The sequence below is a fragment of the Dermacentor silvarum genome, chromosome 1, assembly GCF_013339745.2.
Source record: "Dermacentor silvarum isolate Dsil-2018 chromosome 1, BIME_Dsil_1.4, whole genome shotgun sequence".
In the NCBI taxonomy this organism is placed as follows: Eukaryota; Metazoa; Arthropoda; class Arachnida; order Ixodida; family Ixodidae; genus Dermacentor; species Dermacentor silvarum.
In genome coordinates, this window is record NC_051154.1 from 236133439 (window position 1) to 236154354 (window position 20916).

At 50.2% G+C, this 20916-nt stretch overlaps 1 protein-coding gene across 1 annotated transcript in view; it reads right to left on the reverse strand.

Annotated features, from left to right (window-relative positions):
• Positions 1-20916, reverse strand: part of LOC119437942 (substance-K receptor-like) — a 355162-nt gene that overhangs the window by 290698 nt on the left and 43548 nt on the right. Inside the window, exons 3-4 of the mRNA XM_037704756.2 lie at positions 16877-16987; positions 16250-16412 (exon numbers count right to left, since the gene is read on the reverse strand). Coding sequence (XP_037560684.2) covers positions 16250-16412; positions 16877-16987 — 274 coding nt within the window. The remainder of the gene's footprint in view (positions 1-16249; positions 16413-16876; positions 16988-20916) is intronic.

The following is a 20916-nucleotide window of genomic DNA, read 5'->3' on the forward strand; positions in this document are numbered from 1 at the left end:
TCGTGCAGAATGCAAAGATAAAAAAGAAGATGTGAAGCAAATTCTTCGCAATCAATGGAGAAACTCGTTAATAAAGAAAAAGGTGCACATCTATCCTAAATATAGTGATGTCAACCCTAATTTACGTAAGAAAATGGGAGCGCACGGACTCGACAACACTTATATTGTTTTTTCGCCGATGATAGCCTTCAAAATGGCACCTGCGACCTCCAGATAAATGCGAGCATTTGGGGCATGTTGTTCGTGTTCCTAAATTTGGCCACTGTTTATCCTCACTGGCTGAACTAATGTTATCGTTCAGCATTTGCCTTTTCGCTATTGTGACCTCGATGCTAAGAAACACTTAGAAAACACACCCTGCTAAGAAACGGAGAAAACTCCAAGTGGGAATCACCTCGTGTTGTAATGTGAAAGATAAGGAAATTCCGGGACAAGTACGGGCCCAACATGGTGACGCCCTTTTACGACTGCGTCCGGTCACGGGCTAACGTCAGACACTTGACTCAATATGGAGCGTTGCATCTGAAACTTCCATAGTCAGTCATATTTAGCGCTGATCGCTCTCTTCCCCTTGCCCTATTTGTCCCATATAGACCAGGAACCATTATTAAAATATGTTATTCTCTTAAGGAGCAGACTCAAAGTTAAGGAAAACAGTGATTGTTGTTCACTGAAAACACACTTGTCAACATGGCAATCCAGGCTCGCAAATAAGTATTTTGCGCTCGTTCTTCAAACACTGTAAAAAAGTACAGCGTAAAGTATAACCCACTGGAAACAACTGAACTTCACGTTTCCGAAAAAGCCATATATAACAAAATTGTAAATGTGACTTTGACCCTAAAATAAATATTTAAAAGTATGCATGCCTGATCATAGATAATTATTTAACTAGTCGGCACTACAAAACACATGCTGAGTAGCTGGATAAGACGACTGTGAACTATATGTCATTTGGTAGCCACCTTCTATTACGGTGTACAACTTTTTGGAAAGTTCGGTTCTATAGTTACGCGAAGCATTCTGCATACGTGCATGCTCTGTCTGGGTAGCAGCAACTTCTTAAGCCTCATACCTTCCCTAATTGGCAAGTCTAAACGACGCCTAGGGCCCTTGATGCATGACTTTTGTTGGTGTTGGTAACCAACCTGAAACTTTCGCTCGCTCTCTACGGTCGATGCTCCGAGGCAGATTTTTTCCGGCAACGAGCTAAGCATATGGTGCGGTGGCTTCCCAGACGTGCAGGGCACGTGTTGAAGCTGTGCGTTGCTTGTTATATTGTGGTGAAGTCACGACGCAGAAGAGCTGACCAGCCAGTGAATGGCTGGATGGATACATTTTCTGGGACAAATAGTGGCTCGTTGGGCCAATTAGGTTATTAGTGCTAGGGAAGAGAACGTGATGAGGGTTTCCTGTCGAGTGCGCTCATTACATAAGGCGGATGACGTCGCACTCGCACGCGAAGGCGTACAGCGCTGTAAATACGCTCTCTGGCTCCGTCCTTGCTCTTATTCAAACTTCGATGCGCGACACCGGAACTTGGTCAAGTTTTCTTCGTTCTGCTCCTCTCCCCGCAACGTCAGTGCGTCTGTGTCCCCTTGCAGTTGACAAGAAAAACGCACACGCCTTCACCATTAGAGCCATTCGTGAACCCCCGACTGGCCAGTGGGCAAATAATAAATCTGCTTCTTAGGAATGACAAAAAAATGAGTAAAAATTGAAAAGAGCACCTGTGAAAAAGGGTGCCGTAAACTGGAGGTTTAGTTTTAACAATTAGCCATTAGTTTTAAAGAGAAGTTCTCCTCGAGTTGGTTGATTCAAAGGGGCTACATTATGACACGGTTTCCGTTCGGAAAAGCTGTTTGTCACTGACCAGCTATCTTCTCTAGCATAAATACGTTATTAGCAAGTTGTAGGTTGTGACGAGTTCTTATTTAATGACGTTATTCCAGCGAAAAGTATAAGCTCAGCCTAACGAGGCGCAATACGCTGCGCTACTTTTTGTCCCCGTTAGATTACCTCGGCTTTATGCTGGTATGCCTCCATTCACTTCCATAAATAACCGCCACCTGTTATACGAACCACTCTAGCATGGGAATCACTTTTTGAAAACAAGACATGGTTTTGCTTATGCCATTTTTAGCCGTTATCCTATGGTGTGGTTTCGCATATCCAGCTGCTGTTGTCCGAATACATATGTCGCCCCCTTGTTTTCTTTCAGATATTGCATGCGCGGTCTGTGTGTTCATTAAGGGCGTCCAGAGGAAGTTATGCCAAACGTCATTGATAATTTTATATATGGAGGATTTAAATGGGATAACTTCCGTGAATAGGGGGTCCCTGTAAATCTTTCAGCTCGGCTCGATGACCGCCAAGAGAGCTTGCCGCTATATCATCCCGGCAGCACCGCTGCTTCACTTTGCGGATGCTCAGTCTTCGATTAAAGAGTTTGCGTCCTCCATTATTTGGCTGTCCTTCGACCACCTGCTTAGGTTCGTCGGTGCCCCGCGCCAATATTAAAACGACCAAGAGGTCAAAAGTGATTGATAGGCCGCATGCCGTCGGGTGTCAGCGAGTTCCAGACATAAGTAATAACGTGCAAGTGTGACGCGTTGGAGAGGACATTGACAAATTAGAGCGCGCCGAAGATCAGCGAAGCGTGTCAAGGGCTTTGGCCACATGCTTGTAACAAATGTTGCCAGTTTGTAGCACACATAGTGCAGAGCGCAGTTTTCTTTCATTACATGTACTGTTGCTCTTGTGGATATATATATATATATATATATATATATATATATATATATATATATATTCCTCTAAGAAAGTTCTGTGACAATGTAAAAACAAGTAAAGCTGCTTGCTGTATCTCCATTGAATGTCGACCCTTCATTCGACCGCACAGGCCAGCATCCGTGAGCTCCTCTTCCTAAATAACATCAGGAGAACCTACGACACCTCTTGGGCCATGATATATGCCGCTACGTTTAAGGGAGATGAATAAAGTGAGTGGCAATGCGCGCAGGATAGTAGCGAATACTGAAACTTGTCATTGCGATTTACAGTGGAATTGGCGTCGAACCATTCGAAAGCATTGGCAAGACGTCAGCAGCACGACATTGATGCGAAAGCGTCGATCAAATGGCTCATTGCGCGAAAAAGCCGGCGTCCGGCCTCTGTAGCAGCCTAAATTCCTACTGGCTGCGACGCCACGTCACAAGCACGCCTCGACGGAGCAGAGTGGGCGAAACGGAACGCCAGCGCGCCAGGTTTTGCGTGAGGGGAGAGGGCATCACCGCGACGCTACGTCACCCTCGCTCTCGCTCTCGGAAGCCTGTGTTATCGGCGCGTTCCTTGGTCGCTCAAGCTCTCGCCTGCATTCTTACTTCTTCTAAAGCAAGCGCGTCGACGCGCTCGCTTGCCCGCGAGGAGTTCATAACTCGAAGGACCACTCAGCGGCGTTCAATTGGACATTAATGCTTTCGCATTCACAACTCATAAGAAGTGCGTAGTTGTCCTCGGATTTATTTTTTAACTGCTCCAAGCAGTGATGAGGCAGGAACATGTGGCGCCGATTCCGCGATCCAGCACGCCCGCAATGCATGGTGACGTTCGCATGAGGTGGCACTGATGTCACACGCCACACGCGACGCGGCAGCGAGGACGCCAGGTTTGTGGGGAGATCTACGCGCGAGCTATGGTATAGGTGGCAGGAGTACAGCGGCAATGCCTTCTCGCCATAGCCACTAAGCTATTCGATCGCGCCCAAGCTAAGGCGGTGGCCAAGGTCATGTCCGACTTCCAGTGGCCGTACGCAAGTTACCGTTATGAAAGGGACGCTTTTTGAGGTTCTCCAGAAGAAAGGCTTTCCGCACCTTGTCTTTCCAGAATAAGGGTCTGAGTAGTCCGCAAGAAAGCTTCATGTCTTCTTACATTATTGAGACAGGCTGTTTTAATGGACGTGTCGTAAGTTCCTCAGTCACAGTGTAAGGATGCTCAGGTGGAGCAATCACTGACTTCGATCGCCAGGCTAAACCCTGTACCTACAATCCACTACTACCATATCTTGAGTGCTCTGCAACTTAGGTCAATAAGCAATCTTATGCACCGCTGGGGTATTCCGGAATGTGTGAGCTGTGATTCTTCATTCAAGTGGTAACGCCTCTGGACTATCACGTTGTTTCGCAGCGGACGCCATTTGATTTTTCGCACTTGTGTTTCGCGATATAAACACCTGTTGCACGTCATACGGTCATGTAAATGTTATCACAAATCAATGTAAGGCACGTTCATCAATAATTTTGATGCTTACGTATATACACGAATTCGTGAAGCCACTTAAGTAAATGAGCGAGTCTTTTGCTCTACTGCCTTTTTTTTATTGATATGATATTGTTACGGGGAGGCAAACACAACAGGAAAACGTATTTACAGTATATTTACAAGGCGATCAAGCGTCAACCATATGGCGGAGAGCGCGCGCCCGATCATCAGCGTCTTCTTCATCGATGTTGGCGTGAATCATATCGTGACATGACCCCCGGCTGCTCAAGCACCGTCACGGTGCTTGCAATGATCCAGGCGAGTGATAAGGTTTCAGGCGGGATACGTGAACAACGTCAGTAGGTGATGAAACGGTTGGCGAGGAAGACTCGAGCGGGCCAATCTCATACGTGACGTCTGTTACACGACGTAATACACGGTAGGGTCCGGAGTACCGCGAAAGCAATTTTTCTGAGAGTCCAACACGCCGAGTCGGAGTCCACAGAAGCACAAGGGCACCCGGAGTATAGATAGCGTCGCGATGACGGGAGTCGTAGCGGTGCTTCTGGTGGCCTTGCGATGTAGTAAGGCGACGGCGAGCAATTTGACGTGCCTCATCAGCTCGAGAAATGGCATCACGAGCGTACTCAGTTGGCAAATGGACGGCATCGGGGAGGATAGTGTCAAAAGGTAACGTTGGGTCGCGGCCAAACAGAAGATAAAAGGGTGAGAAACCAGCAGTATCATGACGGGAGGAATTGTAAGCGAATGTAACGAAGGGCAACGCAACATCCCAGTCTTGATGGTCAGATGAGACATACATAGAAAGCATGTCAGTAAGCGTCCGGTTGAAGCGCTCAGTCAAGCCGTTAGTTTGCGGGTGGTAAGCCGTCGTAAATTTGTGTTTGGTGGCGCAGGAGCGAAGCAGGTCATCGATAACTCTGGAGAGAAAGTAACGGCCACGGTCAGTGAGGAGTTGACAAGGGGCTCCGTGATGTAAGATGACATCGTGTAGTAGGAAATCTGCAACGTCCGTAGCACAGCTGGTAGGGAGAGCGCGTGTAATTGCGTAGCGGGTGGAGTGGTCCGTAGCAACGGCAATCCATTTGTTTCCAGCAGTAGAGGTCGGGAAAGAACCGAGGAGGTCAAGGCCAACTCGGAAGAAGGGGTCAGCTGGGACGTCAAGGGGCTGAAGGAGGCCAGCAGGAGGCTTAGGTGGTTTCTTTCGGCGTTGGCAGGGTTCACAAGCAGCTACGTAGCGACGAACGGAGCGGTAAAGACCGGGCCAAAAGAAGCGACGCCGAACGCGATCGTAGGTCCGGGAGACTCCAAGGTGACCAGCGGTCGGGACGTCATGTAGCTGGCCGAGAACGCTCAAGCGCAGATGCGTAGGAACGACGAGCAACAGTTCGCGTCCGTCCGGGTGGACGTTGTAGCGATATAACGTGTCATCTTTAAGCACGAAGAGGCGAAGGGAAGGATCGGGCGTGGCGGAATCCAGCTTCTGAATAAGCTCACTTAAAATGGGATCACGGCGCTGTTCATCACGGATGTGGCTTAAAGCGGAGAGCGAGAGTACACATGCAGGCATGTCATCCGAGGCTTCAGGCGGATCCACGGGATTGCGGGACAAACAGTCAGCATCCCGGTGCAATCGGCCAGATTTATAAGAAACAGAGTAAGTGTATTCTTGGAGCCGGAGTGCCCAGCGACCAAGACGCCCAGTGGGATCCTTAAGCGACGAAAGCCAGCAAAGTGCGTGGTGATCGGTAGTCACAGTGAAATGCTGGCCATGTAAATAGGGGCGGAATTTGCCCACCGCCCAAACGAGAGCAAGACACTCCCGTTCTGTAATAGAGTAGTTCTGTTCGGCTAAGGAGAGGAGACGGCTGGCATAGGCGACAACACGGGCATGCCCATTCTGATGCTGGACTAAAACAGCGCCGATTCCGTAGCCGCTGGCATCGGTGCGGAGTTCTGTTGGAGCGGAGCTGTCGAAATGAGCCAGGACAGGTGGTGTAGTGAGCGACGTGATGAGGGTAGAGAAGGCGGCAGCCTGTGCAGCACCCCAAATGAACGAGACGCCTTTCTTCAGTAAGTTTGTGAGAGGGCGTGCGATTTCCGCGAAATTCCTCACAAAACGACGGAAGTAGGAGCACAGTCCCAGAAAGCTACGAACTTCCTTTGTGCAAGTCGGAACGGGGAACTGCTGCACAGCTCGAACTTTGTCAGGGTCGGGGCGAACACCGGTTGAGTCGACGAGATGACCGAGCATGATAAGTTGCTGACGTCCGAAATGGCACTTAGATGAATTAAGTTGCAGGCCGGCTTTGCGAAAAACAGAAAGGATAGAAGAAAGGCGGTCGAGATGCGTTTCAAAGTTCGGTGAAAATACAATGACTGTCATCAAGATAACACAGGCAAATGGACCATTTAAAACCGTGTAAGAGAGTGTCCATCATGCGTTCGAAGGTGGCCGGGGCGTTGCATAAGCCGAAAGGCATGACTTTAAACTGATAAAGGCCGTCAGGGGTGACAAAAGCGGTCTTCTCACGGTCCATGTCATCAACGGCTATCTGCCAGTACCCTGACCGAAGGTCGATGGAAGAAAAATACTTGGCGCCGTGAAGGCAATCCAGGGCGTCGTCTATGCGTGGGAGCGGGTACACGTCTTTTTTGGTGATCTTGTTGAGATGCCGGTAGTCCACGCAAAATCGCCAACTGTCATCTTTCTTTTTAACAAGAACCACAGGAGAAGCCCAAGGGCTGCAGGATGGCTCGAATATATTTTTGGCAAGCATCTTGTCGACCTCCCTTTGAATGATGCGGCGCTCAGCTGGAGAGACGCGGTATGGCCGTCGGCGGATCAGATGGGCATCGCCAGTGTTTATGCGGTGCTTGACAGCGCAGGTTTGACCCAGAGGACGGTCGCAAAGGTCAAAGACGTCCCTATAAGAGAAGAGGAGGCGAAGGAGATCGTCAGCGTGATGGGGCGAAAGGTCTGGAGCAATCATTTTCTTCAGGTCGGGAGGAGACAGATCTGGCGAAGAAGACGGGATATCAGTGGTGTGCGACCGACCAGCATCAGGAGGAGACAAGGTCGAGATAACGTAATCGTAGGAGGGCGTCAGCATAGCGAGTGAAATGCCTTGTGGGAGCACTTGTGAACACAGTCCGAAATTAATCACAGGAAGACAAGTAAGATTGTCCCGTAGAGTGATAACAGTGTGAGGCAAACCAACACTGTGCGTCAACAGAACGGCGGTGATGGGAGCGAGCACATAATCACCGTCGGGGACTGGTGGAGAGGGCGTCACAGCAACACAAGTAACGGCTTGTGGCGGCAAACGACGTGCTCAGCAGAACAGAGCCGACTCTTGATTGGTCCGGGTGGATCAATCACACTTGGTAGGTCAAGCTGTACAGTACCAGCGGAACAATCGATGAGGGCGGAGTGGGCGGACAAAAAGTCAAGACCGAGGATGACGTCATTGGAACAGCAGACGAGGACGGTGAACAAAACAGAAGTTTGACGGCCGGCAACACTGACACGTGCGGTACAAAGGCCAGCTACGGGAGACGTACCACCGTCGGCCACACGGACAACACGTGATGGGGCAGGGGTCATAACTTTCTTCAACTGCCGGCGGAGGTGAGAACTCATAACAGAAATATGGGCGCCAGTGTCAATCAAAGCAGTAACAGGTAGGCCATCCACTTCAACGTCGATCAAGTTCTGATTGGTAGGGAGCGTCAACAGAGGAATTGGAGAGCAGGTCGGAATAGCAGCATCACCTCCAGGAGCTGCAGCCGTTAGTTTCCCGAAGGAAAACGCCGGGAGTAAGACGGGGACGGGGAACGGCGTGGTGGGGGTGACCGTGAAGGTCGGCGTCGTGGGGAGGGCGAGCGGCTGTAATGGGCGGTAGTAGTAGTGGTCTCGGCAGATGTTTCCTGGTCAGGTTGGCTTGGTACCTGGTGCTGGCTTCGGGGTGGGTAGCGGAAGCTGGATGAGTTGGGTCGAGAAGACGAGGGCCAAGGACTTCGGCAATATCGTGAAATGTGTCCAACACGTCCACATCGAAAGCAAATGGGCTTGTCGTCAGGCGTCCGCCACGCATTCGGGTCGCGATAATTCGGAGTGGTGTAACGGCGTTGGAGAGGGTTGAAGGTGGCCGAAGGGTAACTGTCAGGGTGGTTCACAGAGCAGATGGTTTGAAGGCCCACGTTTGCCAGTTCTTGACGAACAACGGATTGTATAAGGGATATCGTAGGTGGGGCATCACAGGTCTCTCCTCGCATTAAATGTGCGGGCGATGCGGCTTCAATTTCGCGTCGAACGATTCGGGTGATGGTCTCCGATGTTAAAGGCTGAGTCGGCATACGAACATCCTCACACGTTGATGTCGCTGCCGTGTTCGGAAGGCGGGCGAATTGGTGGACGATACGTCGGCTTTTAGCATCTTCGAAGCGTCGGCATTCAGTAATAATCTCGTTGACTGTCGAAGAGTTTTTAAACACGATCAGGTTAAACGCATCGTCCGCGATCCCTTTCAGCAGGTGCGCAACCTTATCGGCTTCTGTCATCTTGGCGTCAACCTTCCGGCAAAGGGTTAGCACATCCTGAATATACGTCAAGTACGACTCAGTAGGCGTCTGCACACGCGAGGCAAGCTCTTGCTTGGCAGCACGCTGGCAGCCTGCAGGTTGGCCAAACAACTCGCGAAGTTTAGTCTTGCATACGCTCCAGCTTGTGAGCTCCTCTTCGTTGTTGTCGAACCAGGCCTTCGCCGTACCCTTTAGATAAAATGTGACATTCGCCAACATCATGGTCGGGTCCCACCTGTAATGTGCGCTTACGCATTCGTAGAGTCGAATCCATTTGTCGACGTCGTCGCCAGCAGTGCCGGAAAAGGTCCCAGGGTCACGGGGTGGAGCCAGGACGACGGTTGGCATGGCGGCCGCCGCTGACGCAGTTTCACCGCTGGTGGACATGCCTAGAGTGGCGACTTGGCGGCCGCTGCGGAGCTCCGTCTTGCGTTATACCCCCAGCACTTCCACCAAGATGTTACGGGGAGGCAAACACAACAGGAAAACGTATTTACAGTATATTTACAAGGCGATCAAGCGTCAACCATATGGCGGAGAGCGCGCGCCCGATCATCAGCGTCTTCTTCATCGATGTTGGCGTGAATCATATCGTGACAATATGAGGAGATGTTGACGCACAAGTAAGGCGCCGGCTACTCCTCAACTCTTGAATACGTCTAACCTACAACATACAGGGTTTAAAATAGCCTTCTCATATAAGCAACGTTTGCACAGCAACACGGTGAGGAAAAAAAAAGTGGTACATACAATGTAGAAGTTCAATCACTCCACTGCACTGGAGAAAAAAGTCTCAAGAATATAAACAATAATGGCACCTTACAATACAGTCTCTAGTCAGCGGGTGGTGCACACATCTACTGCCTTTTCCAGGCTCAGTATCTTTCAAATTTTGGAAGTAAGTAGACGGCACAAATGCGTGGCAAGATACCTTAATCGGGATCATTTGTTCGAGCAGTAGTACTGTGATTTTTTCAGAAGCCTTTATTTGTGAACACGTGTTTGTTGACATTCAACTCGTTTTCGTTTTTTTTTTAATCATCGCTAGGTAACGACCCCTGACGCTTGAAACTCGAAAACGAAGTTATGAGTCAAAACACTTGCTTGTGGCAAAGTGATGATCACATAGTCAGGCTCATACGTTCGGTACCCTTACGTCACTGTTGTCCGTCGCTTGATGACGAGAGCTGCCAGTTTACACTTCGCTTTTCGTTCCGTGGAAAGCAAGAAATTTTTCTTCCATCTGAAGAAGACTCCAAAAAATCGATCGCATTCGAAGCCTCGAACCGGAAGTGCCGTTTGAGTGACGCGCTATTTTGCTTTCTACCTATTAGACCTATTAGTACACACCCGAGTATAACCAACACCACCTAGATAGTACAAGGCCTACGCACTTCGATCAATGACGTCATGCTACCTGGCCCGACTGCCATAGAATCTAATGAGGATGCTGCCGCGTAAGCAACAGTGATTTTGACGTCACCGCTTTCGTCACACCAGTCTTGGTAAGGGAAATTTCGGGCCATGTAGCATGACGTCATAGATCGGGGTGCGTAGGCCTTGTGCTATCTAGGCGGTGTTGGTATAACCCGCGCCTGGGATGGTGAGTTCAATCAGAAATGGAAGAAAGAAAAAAGAGATATCGCATTTCGGTGGCAGAAAGTATCAGAATAAACCGGCACCTTGAGTGACAAAAAAAAAATGCTCGAGGCCATAAAGATTTCGACAACGGTCAGATTGGGTAGCCAATAAAAGGAAAAAGGGGTGAATAAATCCCTTACACTTGCCTTTTTCCTCGCCCATTGCAAACTAATCTATTCTGGAATCGAGATTAATGTCGTGTGTTAGCCCGTAGGGCCTAACACGTCAATGTAGGGAACCATCAAGAGAATAAATTTACCACGAGTGCAGATTAGAATGAATCTTTTCTTTTCTCCTGCTACCTCGGGTCTCAAAAACTTTTTCCGAATAGTCTTTCTTCTTGCTCGTCTTCTGCAGCCCACCTCGTTCCAGAATAGTAAGAGGAGCGTTATAAGTGCACTCTACATTAATGTAAAGAAGTGTGCGCGCTCTTGCTCCAGACGCCTTCCATCTCATTACACACAAACAAAGAATGAATTGCAGATCTCATGAAGCGGAAGGCTGCAAGTTTTGGCAGGTGAGCGGAGAATGGATTTATTTCTCCACTGCCACCGAAATCGAAGCTCTTAACCAATCGATTTTTGTGTCAGCGTTCGTCCGAAGCTTAATTCTTGCGTGCGACACTGATGGACGTTCACAGAAGCCTTAGTTCGGTCATCTCATAGTATCAAGCCTCGTGAACTTTGCAGCGCGCAAAAAGTAAAAAGAACTTTCTTTCAGAGCAAATCTCTAGGAACTGTAAGACAGGATGAAACAGCAAGCTCTAGGCCTAAATTTTTTCATTACTAATAACATAAAGCTGAACGTTTATACTTGTTATTGCACTCCTACTCTGTGGCTCAAGTGTTTCACAGCTCCTCAAAAGACCTTATTTCGATCTAGTTATTCCATTACCTCACAAGTCAGTATTTTCATGACACAGTTCAATCTCCCATAACCTACAAGGAACGAGGCTAGCATATAATATACGAATTTAGCATAATTAATTTAGTTTCCATGTTCTTTTAGACCAAATGCACACAATTCTTGTACTTAGGTGAAATACCGTAGCCACCAAATTTCCCCGCTAGCTATTACGAATGTCAGCTTTCTGCTACTCTAAAAAACTTTTTGTGGCCTTAACTGTGCCATTACGTCCTCCACTATTTGTTGCTCTAATTTTATTGAATGTCACTCAGATTTTAAAATGTTCAATACCATGGCAAGTCAATCAGCGAATCATACAAACCATGCCGTACATTATCTACATGACTGGCTCTACCCCACGCGATGCACTATACTTGCCAGGTGGAGCTTTGTCGCTGAAGCTAGCGCGCGCGCGCGGAGGGGGGGGGGGGGGGGGGGGGGTCAGAAATAGTGATTATCTATAATCCTTTCCCGTCGTTCTCCTCTCTCCAATTAGGCCCTTAGGCTATGCTTTAGAAACAAAAAATCTACTCACTCACTTACTAGTTAATATGTACACTAGTACGATACTACAGGGGTGCAAGAACTGTTCGTGTCCTAAGCGTGCGTGAACCCGTCGTCGTCGGCTGCTTGGCGGTAATCACAGAGTGTTTCTTGTCGAAAGGCTGAGCCCATTAGCAACGTTCGCGGCTTCAGTCTTAACGTGCCCCCGGAGGCCCTCAGTTCCTTTCTACATCCGCTTTTGTTTTTTGTTTTTTGTCGAGAGGGAAAAGTACGACATTATAGACCAGAAAAAGATTGGCGCTGGCTCATTAGCGAGTGCATCAGCGTCCACCACCTTGTGATTGGAAATCGATCGAAGAATTAAATGAAGATCACGAAAAAGAAATTTTGTGGCTGCTAAAACTCTTGAATTTTGCGTGTGGTTTTGTTCGGAATACTTACGAGAAAGAAATACGAGCTTTTAAAAAGTAGCAAGAAATTGGGTATTGAGGCTCTTCTAAAAACGTCAGTTTCTCTAATGACACAACATCGATTAAAGTTCTCATACGAAGCATTAAAGACGTGTTCACACCGCCTGCCTTGTGCTCAGTAACATCTTCGACGAAGCAGGTAAAATGTGGTATGTAATCTTGACTTTACCTATGGCGACGTTAGTGCTTTCCGAGATCCCTGGTACAGATGCGATATGACTGCGCAGCTTCTATCTTGCACGCAACTGCATAAGCAGTGCCTCTGCGCATTCGTTGCATGTTCTAGACTTGTGTACGTGTTACGCGAAGCACACTTTTAGGAGGCGTTAACCGGAGGTGCCTTGTTTGGGAAAACTTTACGCGTTACAAGTGTGGCAGTTGGTTGGCGTGTTGTCATTATGTATACGGAAGGATAAAGAAGCGGGCGAACTGGACACAGACAGAAAAAGGCACATACAAACGCGCTAATGCACTACCTCCACCAATGTATCCTTGTGACGATGGTGGCACTTTATGCCGCCGAATATCACCGTAATAAGAGCGTGACAGTGCGCATTAGAAGGTAACAAGAAAAAAAAAAACTAATGACTTAAGTAAGCCCCTGGCGGCACCCTAAGGTAATCCTTTCAGCTTCGATAACCTCTCGGGGAAGCTGATTCTTGCTTCGGCCAAGAATTTTACATATATGAAACAATGGCCGATGGTCACAGTGCTTAAAATGCATCGGAAGGAAACTGCGGCCACGTGGCCGTTTGCGTGCGTGCGTGAGTGCATGCGCGTGTGCGTGTGTCTGCGTGTGTGTGTGACTGCGTATGTGCGTGTGTGTGTGCTCGTAATTAGTGAATTCATTGCTCACAAACACACACACACACACACACACACACACACACACACACACACACACACACACACACACACACACACACACTCACAAACTCACTCACAAACTCACTCACTCACTCACTCACTCGTGTTCTGTCGTGCAATACCACGCTGGAGGTTGCGTGTTTTCAATAGTTCAATTAGTGAAGTGACTGCTTTAGTTTTTTCTAGCATATAGTGTCCACATGAGTAGCTTTTGTGGGATTTTTTTTTTTAATGAAGCGTTCGGGGGGAAGTAAAAAAGAAAAAGAAAGACATATAGCGCGTCATCGTCATATGTGTGCTGTGAAGCACATGGCGACATCGAGCATCGTTTGTTAGAGTGAGATGAATTTGATACTGAACATAATGCGTTAATAGATGTACTCAGATGTACAATGGCCCTGCACACGGGCGCGAGTGTCGCGATCACAATGGATTTTTAGGATGGAGGTGTTTTGGCTCCTCCTTAAGTTATTTCGCGATACAAAGCAGGAGTGTGAAGGCTGAGCCATGTGAGCGGGGGTAGCAGGGTGAGGTAGGATGGATGCCGTGCAGTGAATGGTGCGCCCCGGTTCAAATCCGTCCTCATCATTAGTTTTCCACCTTATGTGTTCTGACGGGCCCTAAGCCCTACCTGACGTGAGAAGTGATAAGCCCTACCTCACGGAGAAATCGCGGGCAACACTCGCAAGGCTATACGTCCACCTGTAGTTTCCGACACTCCTCTTTCGTCGCTCAAGGCGTAGTCCCCGGACGAAGAGCTGGACTGTTGCATCGCGTGGCGGAGGCCGAGAGGAATTGATGCTCGTCGAATAGCTGCACGCAACCATGCTAGCGCATATCGGCAACGACACTGAAGCATCCGCGACAGCGCCTGGAGCGAAGCGGTTAGGGTGTACCCACGCGTAATTGTGTTCAGTCCATGTTGCATCTTTGCGCAGTCATTGACCGCGGGTTGGAGAGTGTCATCCGAGTGTCTACTGCCGAGGTTGCGGCCGCAACCTCGGCAGTAGCGAAACGTGGTCATCCACGCCAGTACACCGCAGGCGAAGTAAGGGAGCGGAAGAACGCAGAAAAACGAGCGATGAGACAGACAGCGAAATCCACCATCGGCGTCGACTCTCACAATACACGGCGGGCGGTTCGAACATTAACGCGAACATTACTCGCAGCGCAGAGCTCGAAGGACCGCTCAGCGGAGTTCTGTTGGACATTGATGGTTTCGCATTCACAACTCATATGAAGTGCTTAGGTGTCCTCGGTTTTTTTTTTTTTTTTTTTTTTTTTGTAAATTGCCTATCCAGATAGCGAGCACAGTTTTCGCTGCCTGTCAATGCTCGCGGAGTGTGCGACAAGGGTCACTGCTGTCCCATTCAACAACTGGTGGAAGGACTACCATATTGTCCAAATGGGATGACAAAAACGAAAGCACGACGCCTTACGGAGTTCCACATGCATTTTTAAACATCGCGGAAAGTTGCGGCAGCTCCATCTCATTTCAGTTATTTTCTCTTAGGGCCGAGGCATTACAGAGAGGAGTGGGTGGTATCAAAAAAAAAAAAAAAAACATTGCACATTTCAGCAGCGTATAGTAGGGTTACAACAAGTTGTTAAGAAGGGCTTTTTTTGAAATCGTGGGCTATGACAATTGAAACAATGGAAGCGGGAAGGTGGTTCCAGTCGCCGCTTGTTATGTGGATGAAGGAATTGAAATGAAGGTTAGTGCGGAAAACATGGCACGTTAACCTTAAACTGATTATCGTTTCTGCAAGAAATGTACAATGCTGGCTGCAAAAGAGGGTTGCTCAAAGTATGATTGTAATGATAGATTTTATGAAATAGACGGAGACAACGAATGGGATGCATGGCACAAGCGTGGTACAATCAGGGTCACAGACTATATTTAGCGGAGTCACTACATTTGCCACAAGACAGAGATCGGTTTCATTCACTTCCCGCTCACTAAAGACTGCTTCTGTTACGCATCCTCGTCGCTGTCGACATCTATGCTTGTGACGGACTAGTCTATGAGCTAGGTAGACCTAATAACTGCTTGGAACTCCTACTGATTCCTGTTTTAGGAAGGTCCGCCTTTCTGTGGTAGGCCACGCTTCGCAGGTGCCATCGTTTTAATTTAGACGGCGTTTATTGTCATGCATGCAAACGACTCAGCTATACGCCTTGGCCTATACCAGTTGTAGATTATCGCTTGTAAACCATTGGAAATTGCTCGGCGATGGTCGCTACAGTATATAAAGTCTGCAATTTCACGCCTAGTCGGCAAAATTGGTTGCTGTGAAACTGCATACAGAAAACGTGAAATAGGGGAGGGGGGGGGAGAGATGAAAGGGGGTGTAGAGCGATGCAAAGACTAAACGCACTGGTCGGTACAGTCATGCATTGTGCTTCGTATGCAGTGCAATTGTGTACACTGCATGCGCTGCCAGCTGCTTTCTGTCAGCAACTGAAATGAGCCATAATGCTTTCGCACACGACTATAGCTTCGCCATCATGTGGGTACGCGGAGTTAATGTTGCTGCTGTGCACCTAGTACGAACTATATACGCAGAGAAAAGTGGTGCTGCGAATAGTATCTGAAAGCACGGTTCTTAATCAAGCAAATAAAATAGTAACTTTGAAAGCGCGCGCAAAATGAGACATTGGGACTGACCACATTCACTGCAAAAGGTGACAGCATGTCGTGCTTTGTGCGGAGTTTTGCTGGCTGCATCATAGTCAACTTCAGTTTTTTTTTTTTTTAATTTAGAGTTTTAGACGCAATTCGCAAAGTGGCAACGGAGCTCACAAGCCAAGCATTCTTGAAGGCTGTACATTCGAGAAAAGCTAAGGTCATCGACGCATGTTTTTTTTTTTTTTTTTATTTACGAAGACGGCCCACCGGGGGCGCCACTGTGAGGCGGGCAGGGGCGCCTCCCGGAGTAGCCGCCTTGCGCAGGGCATAGTCGCCGACTGAAGTGGAGATGCGAGAAGTTACTCACGCGGCAGCTGCGAAGGCTTCCTGCGCATGTAGCAATGGAGAACAGTGCAGAGTCCCTGGCGGAAGTTGTTGTTGAAGCCGCCGTAGATGATAGGGTTCAGCAAGCTGTTGGAGTAAGCGATGTATGTGGCCACTGACGACGCCTCGTTGAACCAGTCCGGCATCTGAAATGGAACAAATCGGCTCATGCAGAGGCACGTACATTGTGAACATCGAATCCCTGTACTTTGGCTTCCCCACTCTCTCCGGTCTACAAGATTTGTAGACAGTTTCTCTGGTCTACAAATCTCCCAACCTCTGGGACACTACACGTGACAAGCTTTCTTGCAGGTAGGCGCGCATTCAAGTTTCACTCCCCTCACTTGTAGCTAAGCATCGCAAAATTCCTTTAACCCAGTACTTAATATGGTACTGGGAATTGCCCACTACTGTCCATATGGTGCTAAACTAGCTTAGTCAACTCGCCTTTGTTCTGAGGCATGTTTATTTCCGCTCTTGCTCCTGCATTCCAAGGTGCCTCGTTATAAATTCTTATCGTTTACGAGAAGACGGCTGCCAAGCGACTGAACATTTTTGCAGGCACGCAAAAGCTATTGACGGCAAGTGAGCCATTAAGCAAAACGCATACCTCCTTATCTCGTTGTTTTGAGTCCCCGAACTGCGAGTAGAGCACGATGACCTGGAGCGGCATCCAGCAGATGACGAAGGCGATGAGGACCGTGCACACCATTGTGATCACCTGAAAAGTGCAGAAAAAAAAAGATAAAGCAGTCACTCACGAAGTGAAATAAGGAGCGAGCGCAGTGCACAAGCAAAATATTCATTCACTGACAAAATAAAGCCAAGAGATCAAACCATTCGGCATTATGTGGCTTGTTCAAAATTATTCAGCAAAGAGTCGAATAGCAAACTTCGATCATCAGTAGACTGTTGGCTGCTATAGAGTGTGTCCGTTCTGTTAGCATCACTACGTGGCGAGAGTGGACATCGGCGAACCAATCACGTGCTCCACTTGCGCACCCCACCACCTCTGAGGAAAGAGCTGACGTAGGCGTGAAAGCGTTCGCCGAGGTTCAAACTCGACACAGAGTCGAGGACGTGCTTGTGTTTGACGGTGTCGAAAGCCTTCGCGAGGTCCAGCGCCAAGATGCCTCGGACGTCTCTCGTGACCACGTCGACTATCTGCCTCTTGATCAGTAGCATGACCTGTTGAGTGGACAGCGAGGGTCTGAAACCGACCATGTTGGGTGGGAGGAGCTGTCGTTCCTCGACATACCTCTATATTCTGTTGTGGATGACATGCTCCGCCACCTTGCCCACGCAGTACGTGAGCGAAATGGGTCGCAGACTGTCTATGACCGGTGTCTTGCCTGGCTTCGGAATTAGGATCACTGTGGCTTCCTTCCAGGCATCCGGTACGGTGCCGGCCGCCCAGGCTTCGTTGATTTCATTGGTGAGCAGTTCGATCGAGTCGTCGTCCAGATTTCGGAGGAGTCTTTTCGAAATTCCATCCGGCCCGGGAGCCGATCTTCCGTTGAGGCCTTGTAGTACCTCTCTGACTTCCGAGACAGAGAAGGGGGCGTCGAGGTCCTCGTCTGCTTTGCCGCCGTAGGCCGGGTAATCTTCCGGCCCGGACTGCCCAATGGGGAGGTAGCGACGCGCGACTTCGTCCATCACTTCGTTCGTAGATGCGCCTTCGCTACTGAGCTTGTGAACCAGCCTGTCGATGGCCAGAGTGTGGTTTCTCTTGGACTGTGTGTCGTCCAGTAACTGCTTGAGGAGGTTCCACTTGCCTCCCGCGCGCATCTGTCCGTCGACCGACGTGCAGATTTCGTTCCATTGCTGCTGACCGAGCTCCTTCCAGTGCGATTCGATCTCGCGGTTGAGGGCCGCGATCCTCTTCCGGAGGTTTCAATTCAGCTTCTGCGTCTTCCATCTGGCCGTGAGGGAATTCTTGGCTTCGACCAGGTGCGCCAATCGAGCGTCCATGCGGTCGAACTTTAGGTCCGTTTCGACGGTCTTGGTGACTGCAGCCACGTCCTTCTTGAGCTTCGCTACGAGGTCCGCGAAGGTATCGTATTCTTCGTTGTCGTCCTTCCTTCTCTTGCGGAAGGCGTCCCAGTCCACTATTTTGAAGGCCCTCTGCGGGGCCGCGCAGACCGGTAGGGAGATTTCCACGATGTAGTGGTCACTGCCTAGGTTCTCTTGTAAGTTATGCCACTCTGCTCTCGGCGCGTTCTTGACGAAGGCCAGGTCCGGGGTGGTGTCTCTCGATATCGAGTTTCCCATGCACGTGGGGTAATGGGGGTCGGTGATCAGTTCTAGGGAGCTGTCTGTTACTGTCTGCATGAGTCTGCAGCCTTTGGGAATGCTTCTCACGTAGCCCCAGGCTTCGTGCGGCGCGTTGAAATCACCGGCCATAACGAGCGGCGTCTCTCTCGCCTTGGACGACGCCTTGGTCGTTAGGCTGTAGAAGTTCTGCCGGTTGTCCCTTGGAGAGCAGTGCACATTCACAACGTAGACGCTGTTCTTGAGCCAGCTGTTGGGTATGATCTCGACGAGCGACGTCCAGCTTGGTGTTGCCAAGGCGCAGATCGTGCTCCTGGAAGGCACACTTCTTTGCAATGAGTGTCGCGATTCCATGCCCGTTCTCCGCTAACGAGGAGACGGCTCGGTACCCCGGGAGGGTAATTGTTTCCATTCCCGTTTCTTGTAGCAAAATGACGTGAGGCCTTTCTTGCGGCTCCCGGGTCTTGATGAACTGCACCAGTTGAGGACTGCGCCTCCGGAAACTGGCGCAGTTCCACTGCCACACGATGAGCTTACTGTCCGGTCTCGCCATGGTTGGGCTTGTTGGACCGGAGGTGGGCTGGCATGCCATCTTGCTCGTCAGCCCGCGACTGCTGGTTGTTTTCTAGCATTTCACTGGACAACGCCTCCGGCCTGGCGGCGTCGCCGTAGTGTACGTCACAGCGCTTGGCAAGCTCGTTCTCGAGCAGTTGTACTCTGAATAGAAGGGTCTGGTTGCTCTGTACCAGCTCGGTAAAGGATTTCTGCATGCGGTCCAAGGACCTCTGCATGGCAGCCTCCGCCGTGCTCACGTCCTCAACCGTACCCTGGGAGGAGGTGGCTCTGTGCTTGGCCGCCCTTGCTGTGGCTCCTTCTTCTGCAGAAGGTTGCCTTGCCGCGGCCGCTTGGGCAGCGCTGGCGTTTCGGAATGCCTCGAAGTCGGCCTTCATTCTCTGGATTTCCTCCTTGAGACTGGCGTTTTCATTCATCAACTGCGCGATCCTGGGATCGTGCGCCCGCTCGCTCGCCTGTGCGGCGGCATGTTTCGTCTGGCCCGTTGGCTTCGTCTGTTTCACTTTGTCGGCCCAAGTGGAACCTCCTGGGATGCGCGCCTTAGACTTGGAGCGGCCTCTAGACTGAGAGCGCCCTCCTTCCACGGAGCGCCCCCGCGAGCGGGAGCACCCTGTGGAGCGGGAGCGCCCCCTCGAAGAACTCCTCTTCCTTAGCGCTGACGTCAGTGCCTGGCTCTCCTGGTATGCCGCGTTGGCGCCCTTCTTGGCGGCTGCAGTTTTCTTCCACCGGCGTCTTCGGCGTCTCTGCCTAACGACATATGGCGTTTGGAAGCGATGCTCGCACTTACGGTCAGCCGTTGGGTGAGGGCCCCCGCATACGCCGCATCTCGCCTCACACTGGTGGTCTTCGGTGGGAGACGCTGCTCCGCATCCCCTGCACGTCTTCACACTTGGGGTCGGACATACATCGGCCCTGTGGCCCAGTTCCCCACAACCGTAGCACACATCCACTTGCCTTTTGTATAGAGCGCAGGGCAGCATGCCCGCACCGCACATGACAAAGTTCGGCACCCTCAGTCCGTCGAATAGAACGATAACCCTGGTGGTGGTCTTGATGCGACACACCTCCAATGCGGTGGGGTTCCGGTGGTTTACAATCATTGAGTGGAGCTGAGCGTCGTTGAACTCGGCGTCGACTCCCCTCACAACACCCTTGCACGTATTGTCCGAGGCAGCCATGTACGCGGCCACCTCAAAGACCCCTTCGTGCAGGCGGATCTGTTGAACTACCGCGTAAGCACGCGCATTCCTTTCTTCTGGTGTTGAGACAACGTAGATGTTTTGCACGTTGTTAGGGCAGACGATGTCTTCGCCTACCTCGTCGGGGGAAAGCGCCGCCGCTATAGCCAGCGCTTGTGCCACCCTAATAGTGCTGATCTTTTTCTCGTCGAGGCCACCCCGTGGCCTAACGATGACTCGAATATGGTCCCGAGGCAGGTTCGGGAGCCTTGAGGCGGCGGCCAACTTCTTTAGCGCGTTCCGCGGGGCTGCCGTGCGGCGGCCGCCCCTGCCGCCTCCCTGCTTTACCGGGCTCGGCGTCTACTTGGGAGCCTCTTGCCTTCTTATTCTTGCCCGTTGCCGTGGTCCAGCCGGGGCACCTTGCTTCTTCAGGGGTGATTTCCACCCCCTCCACCATCTCGACTTCGGGCATGATGCCCCACCACCACCGAGTTAGGCCGAGGCCTAGCACGTACTCGTCACCGGTGTTCGCCCGTTAGGGTTAGCTCCGCACGGCGTCGCGAAAAGTTCGAAGTCGTATAATAGTTCCAAAAAAGCACCTACAGAAATAAATCCGGTACCGGCTTGA